General features: G+C 51.3%; 7 protein-coding genes across 7 annotated transcripts; 3 read left to right on the top strand and 4 right to left on the bottom strand.

Annotated features, from left to right (window-relative positions):
- Positions 1-1537: 1537 nt before the first annotated feature.
- Positions 1538-2688, top strand: ASPGLDRAFT_126502 (unc-50 family protein; the record flags this gene model as incomplete). Its single annotated transcript, XM_022540647.1, has 4 exons — positions 1538-1644; positions 1761-1864; positions 1987-2324; positions 2380-2688. The coding sequence occupies 4 exons, from the start codon at positions 1538-1540 to the stop codon at positions 2686-2688; spliced, it is 858 nt and encodes a 285-aa protein (XP_022400817.1).
- A 253-nt stretch (positions 2689-2941) lies between these two features.
- Positions 2942-5777, bottom strand: ASPGLDRAFT_125997 (uncharacterized protein; the record flags this gene model as incomplete). Its single annotated transcript, XM_022540613.1, has 6 exons — positions 2942-3322; positions 3365-3622; positions 3695-3762; positions 3835-3888; positions 4045-4199; positions 4348-5777. 6 exons carry the CDS (start codon positions 5775-5777, stop codon positions 2942-2944), a joined length of 2346 nt encoding a protein of 781 aa, XP_022400816.1.
- Positions 5778-6622: 845 nt separating this feature from the next.
- ASPGLDRAFT_35402 (GMC family oxidoreductase) lies at positions 6623-8446 on the bottom strand (the record flags this gene model as incomplete). The annotated part of the gene is made up of 1 exon (XM_022544555.1): positions 6623-8446. One exon carries the CDS (start codon positions 8444-8446, stop codon positions 6623-6625), a length of 1824 nt encoding a protein of 607 aa, XP_022400815.1.
- Positions 8447-10190: 1744 nt separating this feature from the next.
- On the top strand, positions 10191-11480 carry ASPGLDRAFT_66409 (uncharacterized protein; the record flags this gene model as incomplete). Its single annotated transcript, XM_022549015.1, has 3 exons — positions 10191-10534; positions 10587-11088; positions 11154-11480. The coding sequence occupies 3 exons, from the start codon at positions 10191-10193 to the stop codon at positions 11478-11480; spliced, it is 1173 nt and encodes a 390-aa protein (XP_022400814.1).
- A 367-nt stretch (positions 11481-11847) lies between these two features.
- Positions 11848-14833, bottom strand: orlA (putative alpha,alpha-trehalose-phosphate synthase subunit Tps2; the record flags this gene model as incomplete). Its single annotated transcript, XM_022540636.1, has 3 exons — positions 11848-12017; positions 12069-14337; positions 14399-14833. The coding sequence occupies 3 exons, from the start codon at positions 14831-14833 to the stop codon at positions 11848-11850; spliced, it is 2874 nt and encodes a 957-aa protein (XP_022400813.1).
- A 904-nt stretch (positions 14834-15737) lies between these two features.
- ASPGLDRAFT_126695 (uncharacterized protein) lies at positions 15738-17327 on the top strand (the record flags this gene model as incomplete). Its single annotated transcript, XM_022540663.1, has 1 exon — positions 15738-17327. The coding sequence occupies one exon, from the start codon at positions 15738-15740 to the stop codon at positions 17325-17327; it is 1590 nt and encodes a 529-aa protein (XP_022400812.1).
- A 188-nt stretch (positions 17328-17515) lies between these two features.
- Positions 17516-23374, bottom strand: pld3 (phospholipase D). The gene is made up of 4 exons (XM_022543826.1): positions 23251-23374; positions 17895-23135; positions 17767-17835; positions 17516-17711 (listed from the first exon to the last, which is right to left on the bottom strand). The coding sequence occupies exons 2-4, from the start codon at positions 23129-23131 to the stop codon at positions 17705-17707; spliced, it is 5313 nt and encodes a 1770-aa protein (XP_022400811.1). The 5' UTR covers positions 23132-23135; positions 23251-23374; the 3' UTR covers positions 17516-17704.
- Between the last annotated feature and the right edge of the window lie 368 nt (positions 23375-23742).

The following is a 23742-nucleotide window of genomic DNA, read 5'->3' as shown; positions in this document are numbered from 1 at the left end:
GAGAGGGAAACGATGGAGAGAGCCGAGATGGAGAGAGATGGAGATGGGAACTCCACCAGCTCAAGGACCGTCAACCAGAATTATTATTATCGTTTCGCGTACGAAGTACATTTCTTTATTACGAGCTCTAACATTAATTATCATAAAACTAACCGCACGATGGATCATCGACTATTGAAAGTTTCGCCGTTGAGGATCTGTGCAGGGTAGATAACTACAATACACAGAGAAGATGCTCAGGGGCATGGTAATAACGATGCTCTTGAATCAATCAATGGCGATATTATCAGGAAGGATTGACCCTGAATCATGCACTGGGCTAAGAATGGACCTCTTCTTTCGGAGATTTGCAGCCGAGCTCTGCCCCGGACTGTGTACAAAGTGTATATCCCGTGCCCCTGGAAGTATGAAAGGGTACGATAAGAGCACTCTCCAGCAAAATACTCGATCAATATCAAGAGTAGCACGGAGTACCGGAATTATTTCCTCTGCTGAACGATTCCCGTACTCTAATACACCCACCCGTTCGATCAATCTAACGGTCCTCTGCCCGGGTCTGACCATTTCCTGCCCACTGCAGTTGATGCTATTCCACGCTATGTTACAATGCCATCTGGCTGGCCGTGCCGTGGGTGGAGAGGGCCCCAGAAGGGAGGAACCCACTCTGCAGCGAGTGTCAAAAAGCAATAAATTCGGATGCAGTGAAACATAGTCGATCAACCGGAGACAACCGGACAGTCAAACCCTGTATCATTTTGCTATTTTTCTTCTCTTCTCTTGCTCGATTTTAACTCATTAATTAGCAGTGATGTATCACCTGCCCACTAGCAGCTTCGTACAAGTAGTACATACAGCGAGCGTTTCGCATATCTGCAACTGGCACAATCGAGTATGATTTCATCAATGAGGGGAAAGACTCAACGGAACGAGGCAGTTGATAATGCCAACCAAGGCGTCCTGATTAATTCTGGGTACTTTGTTAACCCGAGAGCCCTCCTTGGCAATCCTGAGATTATTGGAAGAGATCCACCTCACTACTGAGTCTTCAACAACGTTCTTCCAGCGGCAGCAAAAGATAAGTGACAGGTCCAAACTTTGAGTATGCACCTATGAAGTGTACATTCCAAGTTGCAATAGTTTGTTCACATTCCACAAGTTGTATGTACTCTGTGCTCTTACAGAGCAGCGGTCATCAATAGTTCGGGTTCATCAGTGTACTCCGTGCTTTGAACGGTGAACGAACTGAATTATATTCTCCGTTCAGAATGAGAAGCATTAGAATCCATTTCTAGAGCCGTCATTAAGCTCCTCGTTAAATGTATCTATGGCTGTACAAGTAGAACTACATGCCCAACGGAACGGCTTCATGTTCCCCCGATGCGGATGACATAACCATCTCAACGCCTAGTTAACTAATTAATCAACAACGACGGTTCAAGCGATACGATTCTCGATTCATTATTCCACGCCAACCTCTTTGGTTTATTGTCGCGTGCCCAGTCAGGTATACCTGGGATTGGGGATTCCATCACACAACATGAATCCGCACATCTCCCTCCCCCGCCAGCATGCCTCATCCACCTTTGGTGTCTCAGCGCCAGCAAGCCGGGGGTCCAGTATACGGATGCCGCGTTTCTTCAAGAGGTGAGCATCCATTGCTTTCCGTTCATACAGCATATGCGCATATCAGTCTAGTGGAGGGGCTACAACGGACCGGATTGGCATTGATCACACTACAATGTTTCTAATGCCTGCGGTAGGCTGTTCAAGTTTCCCCAGATGGACTTTGAGATGGCCATTTGGGAGATGACATCGTTATTGGTTGCGCCCAAAAAGGTGTTCAAGTCTATCTACTATCATGTGAGTCCATTCAACTCCGGGATTTGTTCAAATATCATGCTAACTCGTTGCGTCGATAGAAACGTACGTGAACTCCGCCCTGAGACCGAAGAGACAACGGCCCTCAAGCTAATGCTCTCAATACAGAAACCAAAAACACATGGCATCGACCAGATCCATCATTCACCCATCTCCTCTCCTTCTTCCTCCTGCTCACAGCACTCGCATGGGGCCTCGCATATACCCCCTCCTTCGGATCTATCTTTCGCCTATCCTTTTTCTTCATATTCTTCCACTTTATCGGGTCGTCGCTGCTCATATCCACCATCGCCTACTTTGCCATCGGCCGACTGTTTGGACCTGACGGTGCGGCTGCATCCCTGACAGGATTCAGAGGATCGCGCGGCCGGAGACGAGGCGCTGCGCAAGGCCTGTTCACGCAGCCGGGCGAGAAGGATCAGTTGGAGTTCGGATACTGTTTTGATGTAGGTTGTCCGTTTATCTCCTGTGGAATTGCTACTGACAGATGATCGTCATTAGGTCTCCAGCCGTGCATTTTTCCCTCTGTACCTCCATCTTTACGTCGTCCAATTCCTCCTCCTACCCCTCCTCACCCGCAGCGGCAACTTTCTCGCTGCGTTTCTCGGGAATACCCTCTATTTGTCGGCCTTCACCTACTACACCTATATTACTTTCCTAGGGTACAACGCCCTACCCTTCCTGCATAACACGGAATTGCTCCTTCTTCCGATTCTGGTCTTTGCGGTTCTGTGGCTGGTGAGCTTGATCGCCGGCTGGGGAGTGGTCCTGCAAGGGCACAGTGTGGAGGGTCTGTTCTGGGGTGTTTAATTGTTTTTCTATTGGCTGTTGATACATATTCCATGATTCGGTAGGCGCCGGTGTACATGGGAAATTGGTTATTTATTGCTTTTGCTTTTACTGGTTTGTCTCGACCACATCGACATGGCATCAAATTTCATCATAGCGTTCTTATATAGAGACCTCTTATATCCAAATAATGTCATAGCATTCATGAACCTCGCTTGAACCGGTAGGTGTGAAAAGGAAAATCCTGAAACAATTCATAGCATTAGAGGCCGGATTATTTCTTCTTGCCCCCGCCCTTCTTATTGGTATTCTTCTTGGACAAAAGCGCATCGCGCGCAGCCGCCTTCTCCTTGGCCACGGCCTCCTTCTCTTCCTTCTCAGCCTGCTTCCGGGCCCGTTCCGACTCTCTCTGCTCCCGGATAAGCGCCAGTCGTGCCAGATCCGACCGCGCTTCCTCCGTCTTGCCCTCCGCATGTAGCTTCATATACCGCTCCCTCTCCTGCTGCGCCTCAAGGGCTTCCCTCTCCCGACGCGACAGCTGCGACAGATCCTTCTTAGGCTTGGTCTCCTCATCTGTCTTCTCCAGCTGCTTGCGAGACGACACCGTGTGGTTGGGGTTTGCGGGAAGTTCGCCGCTCTCACCCTCACCCTCACCCTCACCCTCACCCTCACTCTCGCCGCCGTTGTTCTCCTTCACGTCATTCTCGTCTTCGGAGTCCGAGGGCGGGAGGTCGCCCGGTTGAAGAGCCATTTGCTTGCGCTTTGCGATGGCGGCTTGTTTCTTGGCCTTTGCGGCGGCGCGGCGCTCTTCACGGGTCACATCGGCGGCTGCTGAGGAGCTGGGGCCGGCTTTGTCTTCACCTTCTTCCTCTGAAGATTCTTCCTCGGAGCTGCTGCCAGAGCCGGATTCTTCTTGTTCTTCTTCATCGGAAGAGGGGATTTCACCTTGGGATTCCTGTTGTTTGAATAGTTGTCAGATATGCTCGTGGCGTACGGCGTAATCGTAGAAGGGTCAGGCTTGACGTACCCGCCATAAGCTCACGGGGTTTCCATCTTTGTCGGTTGGTTGGACATCGCGACTGAAGTGTTTTCCACCTGTTACAATATCCAATTCGTCAGTCTTCTTGTCCGTCCAACACGAAAGTTTTATCCTGGGCTGCCATGTACCTCCTCTGCTGGGCTTTGCGAACTTTCCACGGCCACGGGGCGCCATTATGAATGCTGTAGTTTAGTATGTGATGGGCTAAGAGTGCTTCAGTTTTATCAGGTACGAAATATAGAATTCTGTAGGAATGCAGATTCGGTCAGTAAGGCTGCGGGGCAGGTTTTTGGAGGGGTGATTCACATACCAAATGTGGATTATAAAGAGAAATGAACTATTCACAAGCTCTGGCTGGAAATACCCTATAGGGACAGTATGAATATCGAGGAATTGCTGTTCTATTGTAGAAAAAAAAAAAAAAAGAAGAAGAATGAGTAATTGAATGTTTTGGAATCGAGTCACGCGGAGATCAACAGATCGTATCCACCGCCTGAGGCAATCAGATCGCAGCCGATGTAATCATTTTGTATACAAAACTTTTCCCATTCCTTTCCAATGACGATTAAATATTATAATACAGTATGACTATTTTCAGTTCATCACATCCCAATTATGCCCGATTCCAGGTGAATCCCAACTTGGCTATCCTCGCCGTGACCAAAGTTATAGATCCAGCTATAATAGCACTGCCCATGAACATCTGCGCATACAGATACTCGCCATTATCCTCCTGGACTAGCGCACCAGCGATTGGCGACCCAATCAGCGCCGCAATACCGACAACACTAAGCACCATTCCCATCCGCACGCCCGTCTTCTTCAGATCCGTCGTCAGCGTGCTCAGCGTCGCTGGGAATAGTGACTGGATACCGGCTGCAGACAGACCATAGAAGACAGCGAAGGCGTATAGTCCACTCAGACTATTTACGCCGCTCCAGCCGTATGCGACGATACCGGTCGCTAGACTGAATGGGATCAGCATGTTCAGTGGGCCGGTGTACTTGTCAGCCATGAGGTTCGGGATCAGACGACCCAGGAGGCCGACGCCGTTCATGACCAGGAGTAGATTGATGGATACGGTCTGAGAGACACCAACGATGTCGCGGCCAAAGCTGCCGATGTAAAAAAATCCGATATACAGGCCCCAGAAGTTGAGGAACATGCCGATGGCGAAGAGGAGGTATGGCAGTTCCTTGAACGCTCCCCATTCGACCAGTGGGCCGCTCTTGCGAGGGGGGAGGCGCTGTCGCAGGAAGAACACACTGGGACTAAGCGTGGCCAGGGAAATGAACCCCAGCGTTCGCATGGTCCATCCGTAGCCCACCCGGGGTAGGAGTCGCATGACCACTGCGGGGAAGACGAGCCCCCCTGTTGCTGACCCAGATGCGGAGATACCAATAGCAATGCCTCGATTCTTGGTAAAGTATGTTGGCATTAGAGCGACAGTGGGACAGAACATGAGTCCGCATCCGAGACCCTGACCAAGACCCTGCGCCAGGAAGAGTTGCCAGTACTTGGTGCACAGAGAGGTCATGAAAATAGAGAACAATTCTAGCAGAGCTCCAGCCGTCAAAATGAGCTTGAAGTAGCCGGCATCCGTCGCACGACCTGCAAAAGTCCCAACAAAGAAAAGCAGGAAGATCTGTATACTTCCAACCCACGAGATATCAGACGGCGGATGACCAAGCATCTCAACATAGTATGTCTGGAACACGCCAAAGCTGTTGATGTAGCCCCAAGTATTGAAAATAACCATATGCGCCAGGCCTACTTGCAGCCATGCTTCGAAGCCCCCATCTGGAGGAGGCCCGACGTCTTTGCCGGATTCTCTAGTCCGGACGAGCGAGAGGGTTCTTGTGGTTAGGTTGCCGATATGGCTGCCGTTGGTGGTGGTTTTGGTGAGCTCTTTGGGTTCGTTGTCTTGTTTCTCGGGGTCGTAGCCTATTGCTGATTCCTCGTCTCTGGGGGAGTCAATTGCATCGACATATTGGTCGTCGACGGAGGGTTTCTCGTTGACACCGGCATTCTGACAGCTATTGGGGGAATTTCCTTGCGAAGATGAAGCCATTTTAGTTGAATTGTCAGAAGTCACGCTGTAAATTGACTATTCCGCACCAAATCCCGACGGCTTTTGGTGGTCTTTAACAAAAACAAGGTAGTATTAATGATTAGAAATGGTCCTTGTGTTTGAAATCCGGGGAAGCAGGATTTCTAATATCACGACTCGACAAGAGTGAGTCACGGAGAGCATCTGATGTGGAGAATCTGCATTGAGAAAATTCTCAGTTCCAGCCCTAGAAGGATTTAGGATTGTCACAATTCCTTCCAATCGAGTCTGCGTTCGGACAGATGACCGACCCCGGATATTGATAGCCTCGGATAGGTCTCGGGTGGTATCCCGGCAATGGACTGCCTTGACTCTATTCTAGTGTATATTCTAGTGAATGTTTATATACATTGAGTGAAGTACTGTACCTCATAACTGTACATAGTAGTAACTATGCAGTCATGTCAGTCATCCGGGGAATTCTCCTTTTCGGGTTAGTATCCGGCTTGCCTAATCGGGAACGCGTATCAGATCTCTCCACCTCCACGTTCTCTCTCCCTCCTTCCCCCTCCCTCTCTCTCTCTCTCTCTCTCTCACTCACTTTATCCTCGTTCTCACTGGACTTCAACATATCCGTCCATCAGGGATCCTGCATTATTGCTAAAACTCTGATTTATCGCGGATAGGGCGTCGGATGATGGTTCCGATGCTGACAGAAAAGAATATCCAGTCCAAAGAGAATCAATTCACCAAGTCTATGGGTCTATTAACTTCTATCAGAATGAAAAAATGACAGTATCCAAAATAATTACAGATGCCGCGATTAACTAACTGTACAGTAACCGCCAACAACACTGTTATGCACTTTACTTCCGCGCATGATAATCCTGCAGAATCGCCTCTGCGATCTTCGCCGCCATGCCATAAAACACTGTCATCACATGCGACGACACCTGCGTTGGAGGAATAGAGCCATCGACCACCCGCAATCTCTCAACGCCATACACACGTGCCGTCGAGTCTACAATACCCCCCATCTCCTTGGGCATCATGGAACATGTACTCACGGCGTGGTAGTTGGCCCGGAACCTGTTTTTCACGTACTTCGCCCAGTCCTGCAAGCTCGCATCCGCTGGCAATTTATCATACCCGGGTACAGTTTCGCCGGCGAAGTACTGCGCCATGGCTCCCCTGCTGGAGAGCTCGCGGGCAAGCTTGGAAGCAGCGGCCTGGCCTAGCACGTCAAGCTCGTTCAGGAAGTACTGAGGGTCGTTGTTCAGGCGGCGGAGGTAGGGATCCTTGTCCGCAATGTGAACATAGCCGCGAGTGAAGGGGATCAAGTCCCACACGTCGAAGCTAATCTTGCCGGCCGTGTCGAGGAAGAGCTCGGTGTAAGCCACGTTGTCGTTAACCAGCCAGTCACGGTGGTTTTCATACTGGATCCTCAGTGCCGTCGCGTTGTGGAAGCCGCCTCGGGCCACGACCTCTTCGGCCCACTGGTCCAGCTTGATGTTGAGCAGTTCGTGTGCCTGGGGAGCAAAGTCGCCGAATGTCTCGTTGAATGTGGCAAAGTACGCAGCCTGGCCCTGACCGGCACCAGCTGGGGTGATCCTTGACTGCAAGTTGACGGTGGTCTGGTCTTGAAGGTTAAGACCAACCGGCAGGTCCACCACCTGTTCGATGCCAACCGAGTCCAGAACCGACTTGATACCGATGCCCGAGTACTCGAGAATCGTAGGGGAAATAGTCGATCCGGCCGCCAGCAGGACTTCCCGGCTAGCAAAGGTTTCATACTTTCGAGTCCTGTGCGTTCCAAACTCAACACCAATTGCCTTGGGAGCACCAGGAACGGTCTTGTCCAGCAACACTTTACCAACCGATTGGCCGGTCAAAACTTGGAGGTTGGGCCGATAGTAGTTGGGGACCAGCCACTCGCGCGCAGCATCGGCACGGATTTGGCTCTCGTGTAACGAGTTGGGGAACATGGACACTCCGTGAGGGTCACCGCAGCTCAAGTCCTTCCTGACAGGGACGCCATCTGCGCTGACAGTGTCCATAAGCGCCCTCATGATAGGAGAGTAAGACTCGCCAGTGTCACGGGGTCCAGCATGGACGGTACCGTTCGACCCGTGGCACTGTGGGTTAAAGTAATGGCCAGCCTCGATTTGCCTCTGGTTGGGGGGGCGGGCTTTCTCGATATCGAGCATGTATGGGAGAAGATCATCCCAGTTCCAGCCTTGGTTGCCAAAGACCCTCTCCCAGCTGTCAATTTGAACCTTGTGAGGTCGGGTCCAGGTACCACCGTTGACAAGGGTGGAACCTCCCAGGCCATTACCGGAGCGAATATTCTCGGTACGGTTGTTGACGGCAAGTGGGACAGTCTCGAATGCATGGTCAACCTCGGTCCCGAAAATTTCACCATATCTGTTGAGATCTTCGATGATGGGACCACGGTTTGATTCGAAGAAGCCACTCTCGATGACCAAGACCTTGATGTTAGGGTCCTCGGTCAGGCGTGCGGCAATGGTCAGGCCGGTCAAGCCACCACCGGCAATGATGTAGTCGACAGTGGTGTTGGCAAGCACGGTTGGGTCGGTGAGCAGTTGAGGTTGAACGTCAGAATGCTCACGAGGGAACTTGGGCAGTGCCGTCGTGACGTAGAGAAACAAAGACCAGATGAGTGGCCTCATGATGGCGTACTGCTCGACGGAGCAACAACAAGGAGAAAGAAGAAAAGGAGGAAAGAGAAAAATCAGAGAGTTGCCGAAAGAAGAGCAAGAAAGCTAATGATGAAAAAACAAATCAGGCCTGGGAGAAGAAAGGTCTCATGCGAGGCTGATATCACCTTATATAGACTTTCGGGTCTTTCTTCCCATCAAGTCTGTCATCATATGAATCTGGTACGGCAAGAAGCAACGAGCTAATCACAGCACGAATAAGCACCTGTGTCACCCATTCTACCAACAACTCCGAACCAAGATGATCTATCTCTGCCAAGATCGATGCTGACAACCCTGGGAGAAGCGGAGCGGGCTGAATATAGTGCGCATGAGGACAATAGATGGTTCCGACAAACCTTGAGAGTCGAAATCTCACCGAAAAGACACCGAAATGGCATGCGAAGTATACTCTACAACAAAGTGGAGAATGGAAAAAAGACCGTGTACGGCATACTATGTTTGGGTACCGGATTTCCACGGGCCAAGGTCGGCAAGCCGAGAAACTCAGTCGGGAAATTTGGGACTCGGGGTGGATTCTGCAACACCGCCAAGTTCCGACGATACCGACAGTCTTACTGGATAAGAGCATATTGGGTAGGAAAACAGGCTTGCCGGTGGTGCAAGTAAGCGCAATGCCCAGAACGACGAACCAAAGTTGGCGGTTTCTGGGAAGTGATCGTGGGGCGTTGCCAATTTCATGGCAAGAGAACGTGGGAGGCATCAACGTCTCTGATAGGCAGGCCAAGAGCGGTAGTGAACACCGGTGGCTTAAAGTAATCCGCTGTGCATGGGATTGTGTATAGGGCTCCTTTTGCCAACGGTGTAGCCCGTACCTTTGGGATAGATAACGATTCGTTTAGTAGAAATTAGCAGTACAATATGATTGAGCACCATCACTCTGGAAATCTACGAGCCCTATTGAGTTTATTCTGAAGTTTTTCCAGTAGCCGAACCAGTGTACAGCATAGGGCAGCATGATCTACTTGACACGAGTGTATGAGGGTGGTCTGCTCAAATTCTGCAGCTTCCGGTGACTTCGGCTATTGGACTAGTCCCAAAGCATGCTGGAAAGGTGGCAATGTCATTGCTGGAACGAGATGTTGATCTCCGCTTAAACTCCGTCTCCTCTGCCAAACTCCACCGATAACCCGAGGAAAGCACGGGATGATGTGCGGCTGTTTTCTGATGATCTCGGTGGTTCTGCGGGCTTGGCTGACCCTGTATGGACTAGTATGAACCCTCCGAGTCTATGTTGACCGAGAGTTCTGGGCATAATCCCATCTGATAGTTAATCACAGTGATTGTTAAGATTCGAGATTCGAGAACATCAATCCGGCGTCATAATTTATAAGCCCCGGTATCGGGTGTATCGCAGGCCCAGTCCAGGCTTCTCTCAAACCTCTCGAGCTTATCTCAGGCACGCTTCAAAGTACGGAATATCTTGAGGGCAAACGGGTTTTACCTCGTGTCAGCTCGTTCTCATAGCCGGAATTGGCTTTCGGTGTCAATCTTGTTTTTTGGCTGCTGTACACTCCCCTTGGTGCATTCTTCGCGACTCGTTCTATGGAAAGTTAATCCCCGGCTGCATACATACATACTTACATGTAAGCCCTACCCGGAAATAAAAAAGCAAAAATAGAGAAAGAAAAAACAATAGACCACTGTCAGAATGAAATCCTCCTGGTTCACAGCCGCGCTCTGCGCATCCCCGGCCATGGCTATGGCTTCTCGACTATACGCCGCCTCGTACGCCGGGATCGTTTCCACGCTTTCCCTAGCGCCTGCTAGCAATGGTACCGGAAATTTATCCGTTATTGCAGAGTTCACCAGCTGCGGCCCTAGTCCTTCGTGGCTGATGCTGGACGGTCCCCATGACATCCTGTACTGTCTGGATGAGGGCCTCAATGTCCCCAATGGCAGCATCGCTTCGTTCCATACCAACGCCAATGGCTCTCTTACCCCGATTAAACATATCGAGACCATTAGCGGTCCGGTCATGTCGGTGCTGTATTCTGCGCCGGGGGTTCCTGGCCGCAAGTTCATTGCCGTTGCTCATTAGTATGTTTCCATGTCTACACATTTACCTATTCAAATATACTGACAAATGAAGCGACGGCTCCGCCGTTACCACCTACTCCGTCGACCCCATCACCGGCATCTTCAACCGCTCCCAGACCTTCAACTTCCACATGGACGGCCCTGGCCCCAACGCTGAACGCCAGGACGCACCACACCCTCACGGCGCCTACCTCGACCCAACAGGCCGCTACGTCCTAGTCCCAGACCTGGGCGCTGACTTTGTCCGCATCTTCGAAATCAACCAGCACACCGGCCAGTTGAAGGAGGTCTCGCCGTTGGTCACTAAGCCTGGCTTGGGGCCGCGGCATCTTGCTTTCTGGACGCCGAAGAGTGTGACGGGGGCGCAGGTTGCGAATGGCAAGGTCGAAGTGTACTTTTACCTTGTGTCGGAGTTGATGAACACCCTGACTGGGTATAAGGTGGCCTACTCGGAGTCTGGTAGCATGGAGTTCACCAGTGTGTACGAGGAGAGTACCTTTGGCGGGCAGAAGCCTGGTCCGGATGGATCCAAGGCGTCTGGAATTGCCATTTCGGTAGGCCCTTTCCCTTCCCTTCCCTTTCCCTTTCATTCTCAATAATATATCGCTAACAACAAAAGCCCACAAACAACCACATCATCGTCTCCAACCGCCTCGACTCAACCTTCGGCCCCAACAACGACTCTTTCGCCACCTTCTCCATCGCCAATGACTCCGGCACCGCGTTCACAAAACCATCCTTCCTGGGCCTCGAGCCCGCCTACGGGGTTAACCCGCGCCAGTTCGAGATTTCTCCTGGCAAGCATCAGCATTTGGTGGCTGTTGCGTTGCAGGATGGGGAGGAGGTTGTTGTTACGAGGTGGGATGAGAAGGAAGGGAGGACGGGGGCGTTGTATGCTAAGAAGGAAATGAAGGGACAAATCCCGGCTGTTGTTTGGGATCATTAGGTTTACTTGTACTTCGTGGGTAGTGAAGGGTATCTGCGGAACACGACTAGATAGACCAGAGATCATCAACTTTGGCATCGATCAATTCTCTATTTTATATTCCGTTTAAACATGTCTATCTATAGCAAAACCGTTGCGATCCCAAATGAGCAGCAACGTGTCACTGCTGGAGCAGAAATAACACAAAAAATCGCCAATACGCCAGTATAACCTAACTCCTTCATATCCCTCTACGTGGCACGGCACGGACACGGGCGGTTTTGGAAGTATATATAAAGTATATATCGTGCGAGTCAAATCGAAATCGAAATCGAATCCAGAGTCCCTCGTCTAGATCCTCAAAGAAAAAAGCAAGTAAATAAGACTTCTAATACTCCTGATTACTCGAGCTGTTGTTCAGCATCCCGATCGTCCCAATCACATCGGCGGGTTCGAGGAGATGCCAGCTGGCCTCGGTTTGTTTCGAGCTTGCGCCGACGGTGACTGAGTAGACATGGGAGGATGGCAGGTCGAATTTTTGAAGGGCACGGAACATATCTGGGAAATTGTTAGTCTTGGTCCAAAGGAAGAGGAGTGGGGAAGAAATACCTTCATCAGTGAAATCATCACCTAGACACAAAATGAACTCAGGAGCCTTTCCAGGAGTCGTGCCATACTCGTTGACCAAGCGAGTAGCAATGAAACCCTTGTTGACGAATGTCGGCCGGACTTCAAGGTTCGCCTTGCCTGCCATTACTTCTACATCCCACCTCTTCATCACTGTCTCCTCCAACTCTTTCCGACACTCTCGGGCCTGGAACGCACCGTATTCAGGATCCGCCCGGCGATAGTGCCAGGTCAAGGCCACCCGTTTCCGTTCGATGAAAGAACCCTGTGTCCGTTCCGCGTAGTGTTGGAAAACCTCCATGACCTCCTTTTGCCATCCCATGTTCGTTTTCTCCGCCAGATTCTCCCAGTCGTCTGAACAAGGTTTTCGGATGAAGCAGCCGTGCTCCGCACTCAGACCCAGTTCGGGGATATGGCCCATCCACTCATCCAGGAAGGCCTGATCACGACCACTGATAATCCAGACAGCATTGCGGGGATCGGCCGCAAGGCTCTTAATAGTCCGCAGCACGCGGTCTGATGGGATGGCCGCTTGTGGATCTTTGACAATGGGTGTAAGAGTTCCGTCGTAGTCGAACATAAACAATCTCTTTCGGGCTCTGCGATACTGTCTCAACAATTTGGCGCGATCGAGCGCCGGGGTTGACTCAGATTGATCAAAGGAAGAGAGATTGGTGAGGAGGCGGTTCAGATATTGTTTGGACCATGTTCCCACCGTATTGGTAGTTACATGTCTGTAGAGTTTCGTATGCTGTTCCTCTTTCTTCTCGGGGGACATGGTCAATGCCTGGTTGATGGCGCCAGCCACACCCGCCAGGTCCCAAGGGTTGATGTGAATCGCGTTGGACAGGGTACCAGCGGTACCAGAGAACTCGGAGAGGATCAAGGGACCATGGTTCTCCTGTTGGCAGATGACATACTCTAGACCGGTCGTGTTCATGCCATCTCGGACAGTCGTGATCAACCCAACATCGGCCACCCGCAACAGAGCAAAGTACTCGTGCGGGGTCAGGTACTGTGGGTAGTATTGGATAGGCGAAGAGCTCAACGAGCCAAATCGGCCATGGATGCTGGCAACCAAGGTGGAGACCTGGCTAGCAATCTTGTTTTCCGGGTCCTCTTTTTCTTCCTCGACACTAGTCGGGCTGGTGACCTGAATCAACACAACCTTGTCGCGCCATTCTGGATAGCGCTCCAAGAACAATTCAAAAGCCTGCAATTTTTGTGACACTCCACGGACGCTGTCCAATCGGTCACGACCAACGATGATCTTCTTTCCAGCGTACAATTTCCGAAGTCCCGCAACTGCCTTTTCAATTTCTGGGGCGCCAAATGCAGCATCTTGAATCGCTTTGGAATCAATACCAATAGGAAACACGTCCACAGCCACGTGCGCGCCGTATGCATCCACTCCGGCAGAATTCGAATCGAATCCAAGGATCCTTGTGCAGCAAGACGAAAAGTGACGGGAGTATGAGAAGGTCTGGAACCCGAGCATATTGGCACCCAACACACCTGTTAAGACTTCTTTCCGTTTCGCGAGACACCGTAGAAACTCGCTACTGGGGAATGGGGCATGCAAAAAGAACCCAATAAAGAGATTGGGGATCCGTTGGCGCAGCATGATGGGTAAGAGAAACAGGTGGTAGTCATGAATCCAAACAATGTCCCCTTCCTGGTACTCCTCCAGGATGCGGTCCGCGAACAGTCGATTCATACGGACATAATCCGCCCACCAACTACGTTCACACCGGCCATCAGTAGGACCATGCTGCTTGTAGTGTAAAAGCGGATATAATTCCCGCTCAGCATAGCGTCTCCATCGCCCTTGGTCTTCTAGCAATAATGTATCTTCCGGATCCTGGTCTTCGGTTTCATCCGTGAGCCACACGGGAGCAATTCGACCGTAGCGACAGGAACTCAATTGCGCATCCAGGCGATCACGGTCCTCTTTCGTGACCCTTATCCCTTCCAAAAAGGGATGGGCGGGTTGCTTTTGACTGGCATCCACGGGAACTGGAGCCGCGGCTTTGTTCACGGGCAAGGGCACGGGGCCGGTGGTGGCACCGGAGGGCCCTTGGGGTTTTGCGCCGACATTGACGGGGATGTGCTGTAACGGGGATTTCTCGCTTTCAATTGGCTCGATTTCGCCTGTCCACCCGACTAATGTATGCGACCATTTTGTGCTATCGGAACCGAGATAGGCGAACGAATCAAACAGCGCCGACGTACCGCGACGGGTTTTGAGTTCCTACAACGGGTTTAATGTCAGTCTAAAATGAATATGAAGGGCATTGAAAGGTACACCATACCCAATCCGATCCCGACTGAAAATACAACTTGTAAGGTATACAGAAGGCGGCGCTGATGATTCGCCCGGAGAGGCGTAATCCGGGGTGCTGCTCGCGAGGGTCCGGCTCCGGGATAGTCTGCGGCGTACCTCCCACAAGACTCAACCGGCGCAGCAGTTCCCTTCCCGATTTCGCATTTTTTGCAGCCTGTTCGGGGGTGGCGGGGGTGGTGACGTCGCTATCACCATCGGGCGGCGGAGCGTTGCGAGTGCCGGGATTGTCAGAAAAGTAGGAGGGAGTGTCGCTGGCAGCGGGATCCTTCTTATCGAAGTTGAGGCTGGGAGTGACAGTGGATGCCTTGGTATAGGCGTCGTCGCCCAAGGCCTTCATACCGGGACCGACCATGACCGGATCTGGCTGGCCGTCGGGGACGCGGGGGGTCTCGTGCTCGGACATCGCGAATTAGAGGGAGAGGGGAAACGAGGAAGAGGGACTTTTTGTCTGCGCAAAAAAAGGGATCCGTGGATAGGACTAGAGGCATATGTTAGTTTTGAAACGCTTAGGATAAGCTGGGAAGAGGATATGGCGTTGGGTGAGAGGGAGAAGAGATTACTGTACCTGGTTGCAGCGAACGGAGACGGAGGAGGGGGCGGGACTATTGAGGGAGATAAAAAGCAGAAGAAGCCATGAGTGAGAATAGCGACTAATATAGAGTATAGAAAGGAAAACGATAGAATAGAACGAAGAAAATAAGGTCGAGGATGAAGAGAAAAGGAAGAGGTGTGAGAGGAGGAAAAGTCGCTGGAAGAGAATGGAAGAGACTAGAGAGGAGGGGAGAAGTCCGGCCAGAACCAGTCAAGGCGATAAGCAGTGGTTACAGGCCCAAGGAATTGGACAGGAGGGAAGGGATAATTAGCAGAGTAAATTAGGAAAAATACCAGGGATGGATTAATATAGAACAAATCAAGATATATATAAAGTAGGTGTAGGTGTAGTATACGGAGCACCGGTAGAAAGACGGGGAAGAACAAAACAGGATGCAGGATTGTCTCTGTCGCAGTCACTCTTGAGTCTCTGAATCACTTTTTTCTTCTTTTCTCTATGATTTCATTCCTAAACCGTCGACTTCGATGCTATTCCCGCCAGCGCACGTGACTAGGGCTCTCCACGTGACGGTCACATGACACTATCGCAAACATATCATTCTATCATCATATCTTCTTCCTCAAAAAAACCCGTTCCTTTCGTTTGCGCGTCACTTTGCTCTCATAATCACCTCATCCGGCCTTCTCCGTCCAAGTACATGCCCTGGATTCTCCGTTTCCCTTCGCAATGCTGTTGCTCGCCTGATCGCGCTGCCATGCGCCTTGTTGGCCCTCTTCCTGGTCTACGTCCTCATCGCCTCTCCACTCTATCCAGCTTTTGTACAGCATCGTCCCGCCAGCTCCATGGCTCTACCGCTCATTTCCACTCGCGCGACGAAAATTCTGCGGAAGTCTTTCCAGACAGTCTGCAGAAGACGCTGGATGCTCATCGTGCCTCAAACCGAGCCAGTCTGTTTCGCGTGGTGAACACCACCGCACCTCCGAAGAAGAACCGTCGCCCAAAGACACATAGAGCGGTCACCAAACCAGCTCATAAACAGGAGGAGGAACAGAAACAGGTCACGCCGGAAAGTATTCAAAAACCGAGAATCAGTCGTCGGGAGTTAGATAGATATGTCAAGTCTCGGCTCCGATCTGACCACGAAAAACCACCGGATTGGGTGAACCAGCAGTTGCGATGGGGTGTGAGCGTGCTACAGAACCGACCGGAGCAGTGGCCATGGCTCAGTCACTATGCTGGGAATAACACGTCCGACGCTACAGCGCACCTAGACGCTGAAATTCGAGCTCTGGACGCCTATCTGATGCCAACTTTGGATGAACAGAACCAAGTGAACGGACTAGTGGACACAATCTCGAAGCTCCTCGAAGAAGTCCCTCATAGGCCCCAGTTGACTGGCTCCTGGCGGACGGGTGTTGCATCGAGTCATTCAGACCTCGACTTCGTCTTGCCAGTACCAGATATTGGACGATTGAAGGACGACATCCGTAAACCCAGTTCCACCAGACCCCAAGTTCTAGAAGCCTATCACAACCTGCTGGAGAGGGTTCAACAGATCCTATGGCAAACCCCCATGTTCAAAGATAAGACCTTCCTGGTATACAACCGCATCCCAGTCCTCTCAGCAACCCACGGCCCAACAGGCATACGAGTCCGATTCCAATGTAAAGAGGGTCTCCCCTCATCTATCGAATACATCAACGACTACCTAGCCGAGTACCCCGCCGTGCGCCCCTTATACAGGACCACCCGACTAATCCTCGAAGCACAAGAACTCTTCGGACCCCTCCACTCGTCAATAGGCACAAACGCCCTCCTAATGCTCCTCGTCGCCTTCTGCAAAATGAACCACGGTCGCTTCCAACGCCCGCATAGCCTAGGCGTTCAGCTCCTCGCTTTTCTGCGCACGTACGGAATTGACGTGGATCTCGCCGCTAATGGTGTCGCCGTTGACCCGCCAGGTTGGTTCAACGAGGAGTCCGCCCGGAGCGCGGGTGAGGGATGGTCATGGCCCGAGGAGACACCCGCGTACATTCGGGGCCAGCGCGCGCTTATGAATCTCAAACGCACAGCGGGTTTCAAGGGCAATGGGCCCATCGCGGACCATTTATGTATTCAAGATCCGACGAATTACATGAATGATCTGGGACGGTTTTGCATCCGAACGAGGGATATACAGAATGCTTGGGCTGCTGCGTATGCACGATTGAAAACAGCATCGGACGATTGGGATGGTTCTGGGGGTTCGGTTGGGCAGAGTATCTTGACTCATGGTCTTCGTGCTAATTTCGAGGATTTTGAGAGGAAGTGTCATGGTCTTGCTGGCGCACCTGGTCAAGTCTAAACAGCCTTCGCTAGAGGTATCAGGAGGTCCTCTGTATTACATCTATGTATTATTATGTGTATATCTTACATGCGAATCTAAAAGCAACTGTCTGTTGTATCTGCAAAAGGAAGCAAAAAAACATTTTCAAAAGAAATACCACCCAAAGCTGCGCCAATGCTTGCAACACCACGAAAACGCCTGCTTAACACAGATCTAAGATATTGACGCCCTGGCGTCAAGCCAATGAACGTCTGGTGTGTGATTATGAAAACAGAACCAAGGCAACTGCTGTAATGAGTTGCATATAAGTCGTACACAGAAGAGAAAAGGGACGCTCGCAGGTGACATCTATTCCTTTAAAGTCCAGAGTGAGCATTCGATTAAGCATTATGGGTTTAATTGCTGTTTACAGTCAGCACATGAACTTGTATGTTAAAAGAGCACGAGAAGAACTTACTAAATCTCCAGGGGCGAGATCTGATCAAGCGCATAGAGCCAATTCCCACCCTGCTCTTCTTTCTCAAGCCTATAATCCGTTAGCATCATGAACCCTAAAAGCACCTTCTTTAAAAAAGGGAAACAAACCAGTCATAAGGCCAAAGAATTAGATGTCCCTGGACCTTATTCAACAATTCCTCCGATCGCTCATTATCCATTACCTCATCAGTCGCAAGGAACTCCCGCTTCGAGCCAAGTGTCGTCGCCCTTCGTCTTCGCTTCCGCGATAGTGTTGCGTTGCGATTCAGAGCGTCCGAGTAGTCAACAAGCGGCGGGTTTGATCGCGACTTCTCAAGGTCGTCGGCACTTGTTCCATGGTCATGTGTCTTTTCATCGATAGGCTCTTGGTCGTGAGAAGACTTCTCGTCTGGGGATTGAGATCCCTTCTTGTCGACGAGTTCAGTGTTAGGCTGAGGAGGTTTGGCGGGTGTAGCTACTTCCGCACCGGGAGGACCACTTGCTCGCTGCTGCGGTGACTGGAATGCTTTGGCACTGTTCTGGCTTTGCATTTCTGCAAAGCGCTCACCATACGCGGCGTATTCCTTGTACTCCTTCCAGGACTTCACCTCACTGTCTGGCATACAGCGGAACACGCTCCGATAGATCTTGGTGTTCTTCTCAGCGACAGCTTGCCAGGTGTCCAGGTAGAAAATATCAGTCACTGGGTCTCTCATGCAGTCCTTGTCCACGAAGATGTGCTTCAATTCTGACGAGAGAGGCTGTGGGTATTTCGCAGCATCGTGTTTTTCTTTCGAACCAAGCGCAGCACCACTATGACTGCTCTCAGCGTCAACGTTCGATGCCGAGCTTGGATGCAGAGCACCAGGTAGTCCTTCTATGATAGGAGACAATGCCGATCCGGCCTCCGGGGAAGATGGAGCAGCCTGTTCTTGCGATTCCTCGTCGGGAGCAACTTGTGGGGACTTTGGCTGTCCCGCCTGCTTAGGTTGCTGAAGACTACCCTTCCCTTCAGCCGAGATGGGCGATACCAGAACTTCCTTGCGGCTATCGACAAACTTGGAATCGCGTGCGTCCCCTAGCCCGGCTTGTGCAGCGGAGTTTAGGCGGTCAGGACCATCACCATCGACATCTTTCCTGTGCTCAGCATTTTGAGTGACTCTCGCATCGGTGGTCATCTTCTTGCTAGTTTTGAGATTCGGGTTGTTGCCTTGCTCCCAATCAATGTCATGGTTGAAACTATGCATGTCCTCGGATCGAGAAAGGAACTCATCTTGCATACGATGGCGACGCTCAATCATGTCCCTTTCGTCCTGCTTTTCCATCATCATAGCCTCGGTTTCAGCATCTTCCCTGGCTTCTGGAGCCTTGGAGTTCTCCGCCATTTCGAACATTTGCTTCTCTTCTTCAGCAGCAATGTCGTGCTCCAACAATTCATCGACGTCAACTCCCAGATGCTCTCTCATAAGGCGCATACGAAGCGTATGCGGGAACCGTCCGACAAGGTAAGGCTGGCCATTCATGGTAGACCAGATCATATTCGTGTCACGCACGACTGCCGCTACCTCTGAATCTCGCGATCCAAGCATAGACCGCTCATTGATGTTGGCAGACCCAATAATCGCAGCTCGATCATCCACCACCATGCACTTGGCATGGATATAGAGCTGCTCCGTGACAAGCTGGTTCTGGTCACCGATCTTGCCCCAAGTTCTAAGACTGAAGAATTGGATGTAATTTTCAGGCTCAATACCCAGAGCACGGAGCCGCCCGAATATCGAAGTCTCTCCACGGCAAATGCTTCGATATTGACATTGCATTATAAGGCGGACACTCGTTCCGCCTTCGCTATCCACGGTATTCTGGAACCCGGGCATCAGTGGAATGACGATGACAGCGCGCCATGCTTCACCATTCTTGGCTGCTCGTGTAATCCGTTCCACCAGAGCATCCCCAATGAGGTTCTCAATTTTCCTGCCGTCGATCTCGCATGTGCTGACGAAGAACTGATTCTCGATGTAAACAAAATGCTCGGATTCTTCAATCATCTTAACGTAGGCATTCATAATACTGTGTTCCGTAACATCAGGGGTTCCAGTCGACCACATGCTACTAGAGCGCAAGATCTGGACTTCGCTAGATCCGTCCAGCCCAAGGGCTTCTAAGTCCCTGGGATCGAAATCTGGCGGGGGCAACAGGAAGGGGGTCGGGCGAGTCGGCTTTCGCTGTCGTAGGATGTAGTTCCATCGTTGCACGAAATGCCGGGTGAGATCTCGGGCGGGTTGGCCGACAACATGCATCGAAATATCGTGCCACGGCATTCTAGGTATCGTATTACGGTCATACATCTCTTCGTACGGCTTGTCGAGCTCGTAGAAATCTTGAATACGCGGGTTGGAATAGTCCTTCCCGGGCCAGAGTTGAGAATGGTCTGCATCCTTGGGCATATCAGCGGTCTCAAAGCCCGTCGGCTTGTCGTCTGTAAGCTGGTGTTGGGGAGTATCCCATCTTCCAAAGCACAGGTCAATTCCGCCAACGAAAGCCAAAGTGTGATCGATGATGCACAGCTTCTCGTGGTGAGCCCAGAAGAATGTATTCTGCCGGAACTGGTTCGGGGATCTCTGCACGAAGACGTTCGGGTGCAGATCCAAAAGAGAGAACTTGGTGTACTCTGAGTCGATCGGGATAGCAGAGTTGATGTTTCGGTACATGATGACAAAAATTTTCACCCCTTCACGGGCCTTGCGCTGCAGAAGACGATCCAAACGCCATTTCTGACTGATCGCCGCGGGCCGCCGCATGTAGAGCTCGGGACTCAGCCACCAGTCGTGAATGTAGATAACATCCTTCGCCTGGTTGATCGCTCGCGAAACCATCCACATGTGGTCACGCCCATCGACAAGCCACTGTGCGAAACATTTGTGACGAACGGGAGCAAAACTGTCAAAGCGATTTGGTTTGGCCCATGGAGTGTTACTCACCATGAACCGGATTGAGTCCTCGAACTGGGTTAGCTGACGTTCGTTTCTGGCCAGCAGTCTCATCTTTCGCTCCGAGTTTTCAAGTCTCAGGGTGTGATGTTGCGGATGTCTGGCTGATTCTTTTGCAGACTTGGCCAGCTCCTTCGCTTTCTGATTCCGCAGGCTAATCTTTTGTGTTTGCATCTTAAAGAAGGGATCGACCAGGAAGACATCGTAGATGTTCATCTCTTCGGGTGAGTCAACGCAAACCACGTAACTGTGTCTCACTAGGAACCATTTAGGAGAATGGCGTTTCTTCACCATGGCTGGCGTCAGAGCCCGGCGGAAATCCAAGCCCTTGGACGATTGAATGATCAAGAAACCTTCTTTGCCGTGATAACTGCCTTCTGCTGCGAGACGTACACCCAATGCCGATAACTCCAAGAACTTGCATAGACGGTTACTGTCTGGCCTAAAGATTAGGAACCGGATCATCTTCTGAAGATAAGCCTCGAGCTTTTTCCGCTGTTTTTCTGGATAAGATTCCTTCTTGTTGGCAGGGCCTGCTTCCGCTGCACCTGATGGTGCCGCGTTCTCACCCTCCTGCGGGTTTGTGGCGTTGGACTTCTTGCGGGATAGGGCAGCGGACGACCGTCGGGATGACTGTTGCTGATTCTGTTTCTTCTTCTTCCCACCCCTCTCATTACCACTAGTGGCATTAGCTTCTGTCTCGTAGCCAACTTCATCCTCTTCATCCTCCATCTCACTTTCCAGTCCACGAACTCCACGCAAATAGGGAAACGCGCTCCGGGGGAAACGTGGGAGACGAGTATGCCCCCCTTCGGGGTTCCGTAGTTGGATATATTTCTGTGTTCCGAAGTGAAGCTTGTATTTCAGATGCAAATTGGCGAGATCTCGCAGAGTTCGGTGGATGATCCATTTCATTCGCGTCATGCCGCTGCCATATTCGAGTTCGATCCGGAAAACCAGGTGACGGTCACCCGAATTGGAATCGATACGGCTATCCGTAACGCGGACTTTAAGCTGTTCCAGGAGGATTGGAATGCGCTTGCTACCGTGCTCGTCTCGTTGAAACATGCTAGCCAAAATTAGAGCGGCCGGCACTCCAGAGGTTAGCTCTGCTAGCAGTTCCGCTGACTTGGCATGGTCAACCGTGTTGTCGGCCTTGCGACGCTGTCCGATGAGCTTCAATCCGGCCTTGATCTGCTTCCATCTTTGAGTGCTAAGACTAGAGCCACGGTCACCACGATTGCGCCGACGTGCCGCAAGGGTTTCTGAGTTTTCTGAGGGGCCCGCCAATCCGGTGAATCGCCTCAGGTTACCTGGCCGTCTCTCCTCTTGGTTCGCACCCTGCCCGTAGCTCAAGCCACGAGCGTTGGCGAGCCAGGCGCTTCTTCGTCTCATGGCACGGTTCCTATTAAGACGGTCACGTCCCTCATCCTCCGACACACCCTCGCGCTGCTGGTGGATATCAGCAGCACTTGCTCTTCGAGGGAAGAAGTTATGGCGGTAGCTCTCAAAAGGAGTAAAAGAACCGTGTCGATGAAACGAAGGCCGACTCGTTCTAGGCGTCGTAGGAGCGGTTCCAGGGGCCGAATCAATCTCCTGTGGTTGCTGTCGGCGGCGCGGTTGCTTCTTCTTCTTCTGCAGGCGGGTACGCTGCTCTCCAGCACTTTCCTCCGCATCTGCATCAATATCACTTCCTTCTTCCTCCAATGTGTCCGGGAACCGAAATTCCCCTCTTTCAGAGGCTGGAGTCGCTAAATCCCCGGCCATGGTTCGAGAATCGCCGATAGTAGCACCACTGGGCGAACGAGAGTGTGAGGTAAAGGGTGGCGAAGCTGCAAAGGCTTTCAATTTCGTAAAAATCGACTGCTTCCCCTTCGATGTCGGATCTGCATCGTCGCCTAAGACAGATGACGGCCTGGAGTGGGGTAACTCTGAAGGGAGTTCATTATCGGAGGCGTCACGAGTGAATTGCACGCTTGGACGACGGGATGAAGAAGCATTCCCGGGTAATGATGAATGATGTCTGTGTCCGGGTACTTGCTGCAGGCCATCGCCCGAGTGGTTTGGCGGTCGAGTCTTCAATGGCTCGGACCTTTCCCCCAGAGTGCCCGTTGCCATGTCCAAACGGTCAACCTCTCCATTCTCGTCGTTCTCTTTGGTGATCCCGCTACCTCCCCCATTGTGTTCAGTAATCCCGTCCCGTCCCAAGATATTTTTAACCGATGCAGGGCGGCTTTTGGCGTCGGTTGGAAACGACGACACTGGCGATGCTACCCCGGAGGCATTGGAATTCGAAAGCGGTAATGGATCTGGCCTTTTCATATCCGACCGGCGGACAGAGGATTCAGGATTCGTCATAATTGACGAGTCGGTCATGACTCTAAACAGAGAGCATAAGAGATTAGCATTCTAATGCTGTGAACATGCAGTAGTAGCGCTGATGATGTAGCACTGCAGATTACCCCGTACGGAGAAGTTGAAGGGGGAAAACCAACGAACATGCGGATCACAAGAGACCCCTGCTGACCAAGACCTTCTTCTCTCCTTGTTTTTCTATATGGTCATTCTATCCTGCAGATAAAAAGGGGAATATTGAGTGTCTTCTATTGAAGAAAGAGCATCAGGAGGAGGACAATTAGTCGTGATGGTAAAAATGGAGGCTCGAAAGGAGATGTTTCAACGCCGTTCCTTGCCGCAGTGGAGCTGCACTAGGAATTAATGCACAGAAGGCCCGCTTTGGCAGTTGGCTATGAGTTATTAGGGAGGATGGGCAGAGAGAGATATAAAAAGAGTAACAGGACAAGAGAGAGAGAGTAAGGGGCCGTCAATAAGCTGACAGACCTGAAAAGCCGGGATCTGTCATATCGAGGACACTACGGAGTAGTAATGTATGAGACGTTGTTCCTGCCTGGGGCATACACACGTGGTTCAGGCAGCAAAGCCACGTGGTTGCATAACCCTGAGTGCATAGAGTTACATAAAATAAT

Source organism: Aspergillus glaucus, assembly GCF_001890805.1.
Source record: "Aspergillus glaucus CBS 516.65 unplaced genomic scaffold ASPGLscaffold_10, whole genome shotgun sequence".
Taxonomy (NCBI): Eukaryota; Fungi; Ascomycota; class Eurotiomycetes; order Eurotiales; family Aspergillaceae; genus Aspergillus; species Aspergillus glaucus.
Note: the sequence above shows the minus strand (reverse complement) of the source record. Positions and strands in the feature narration are given on the sequence as shown.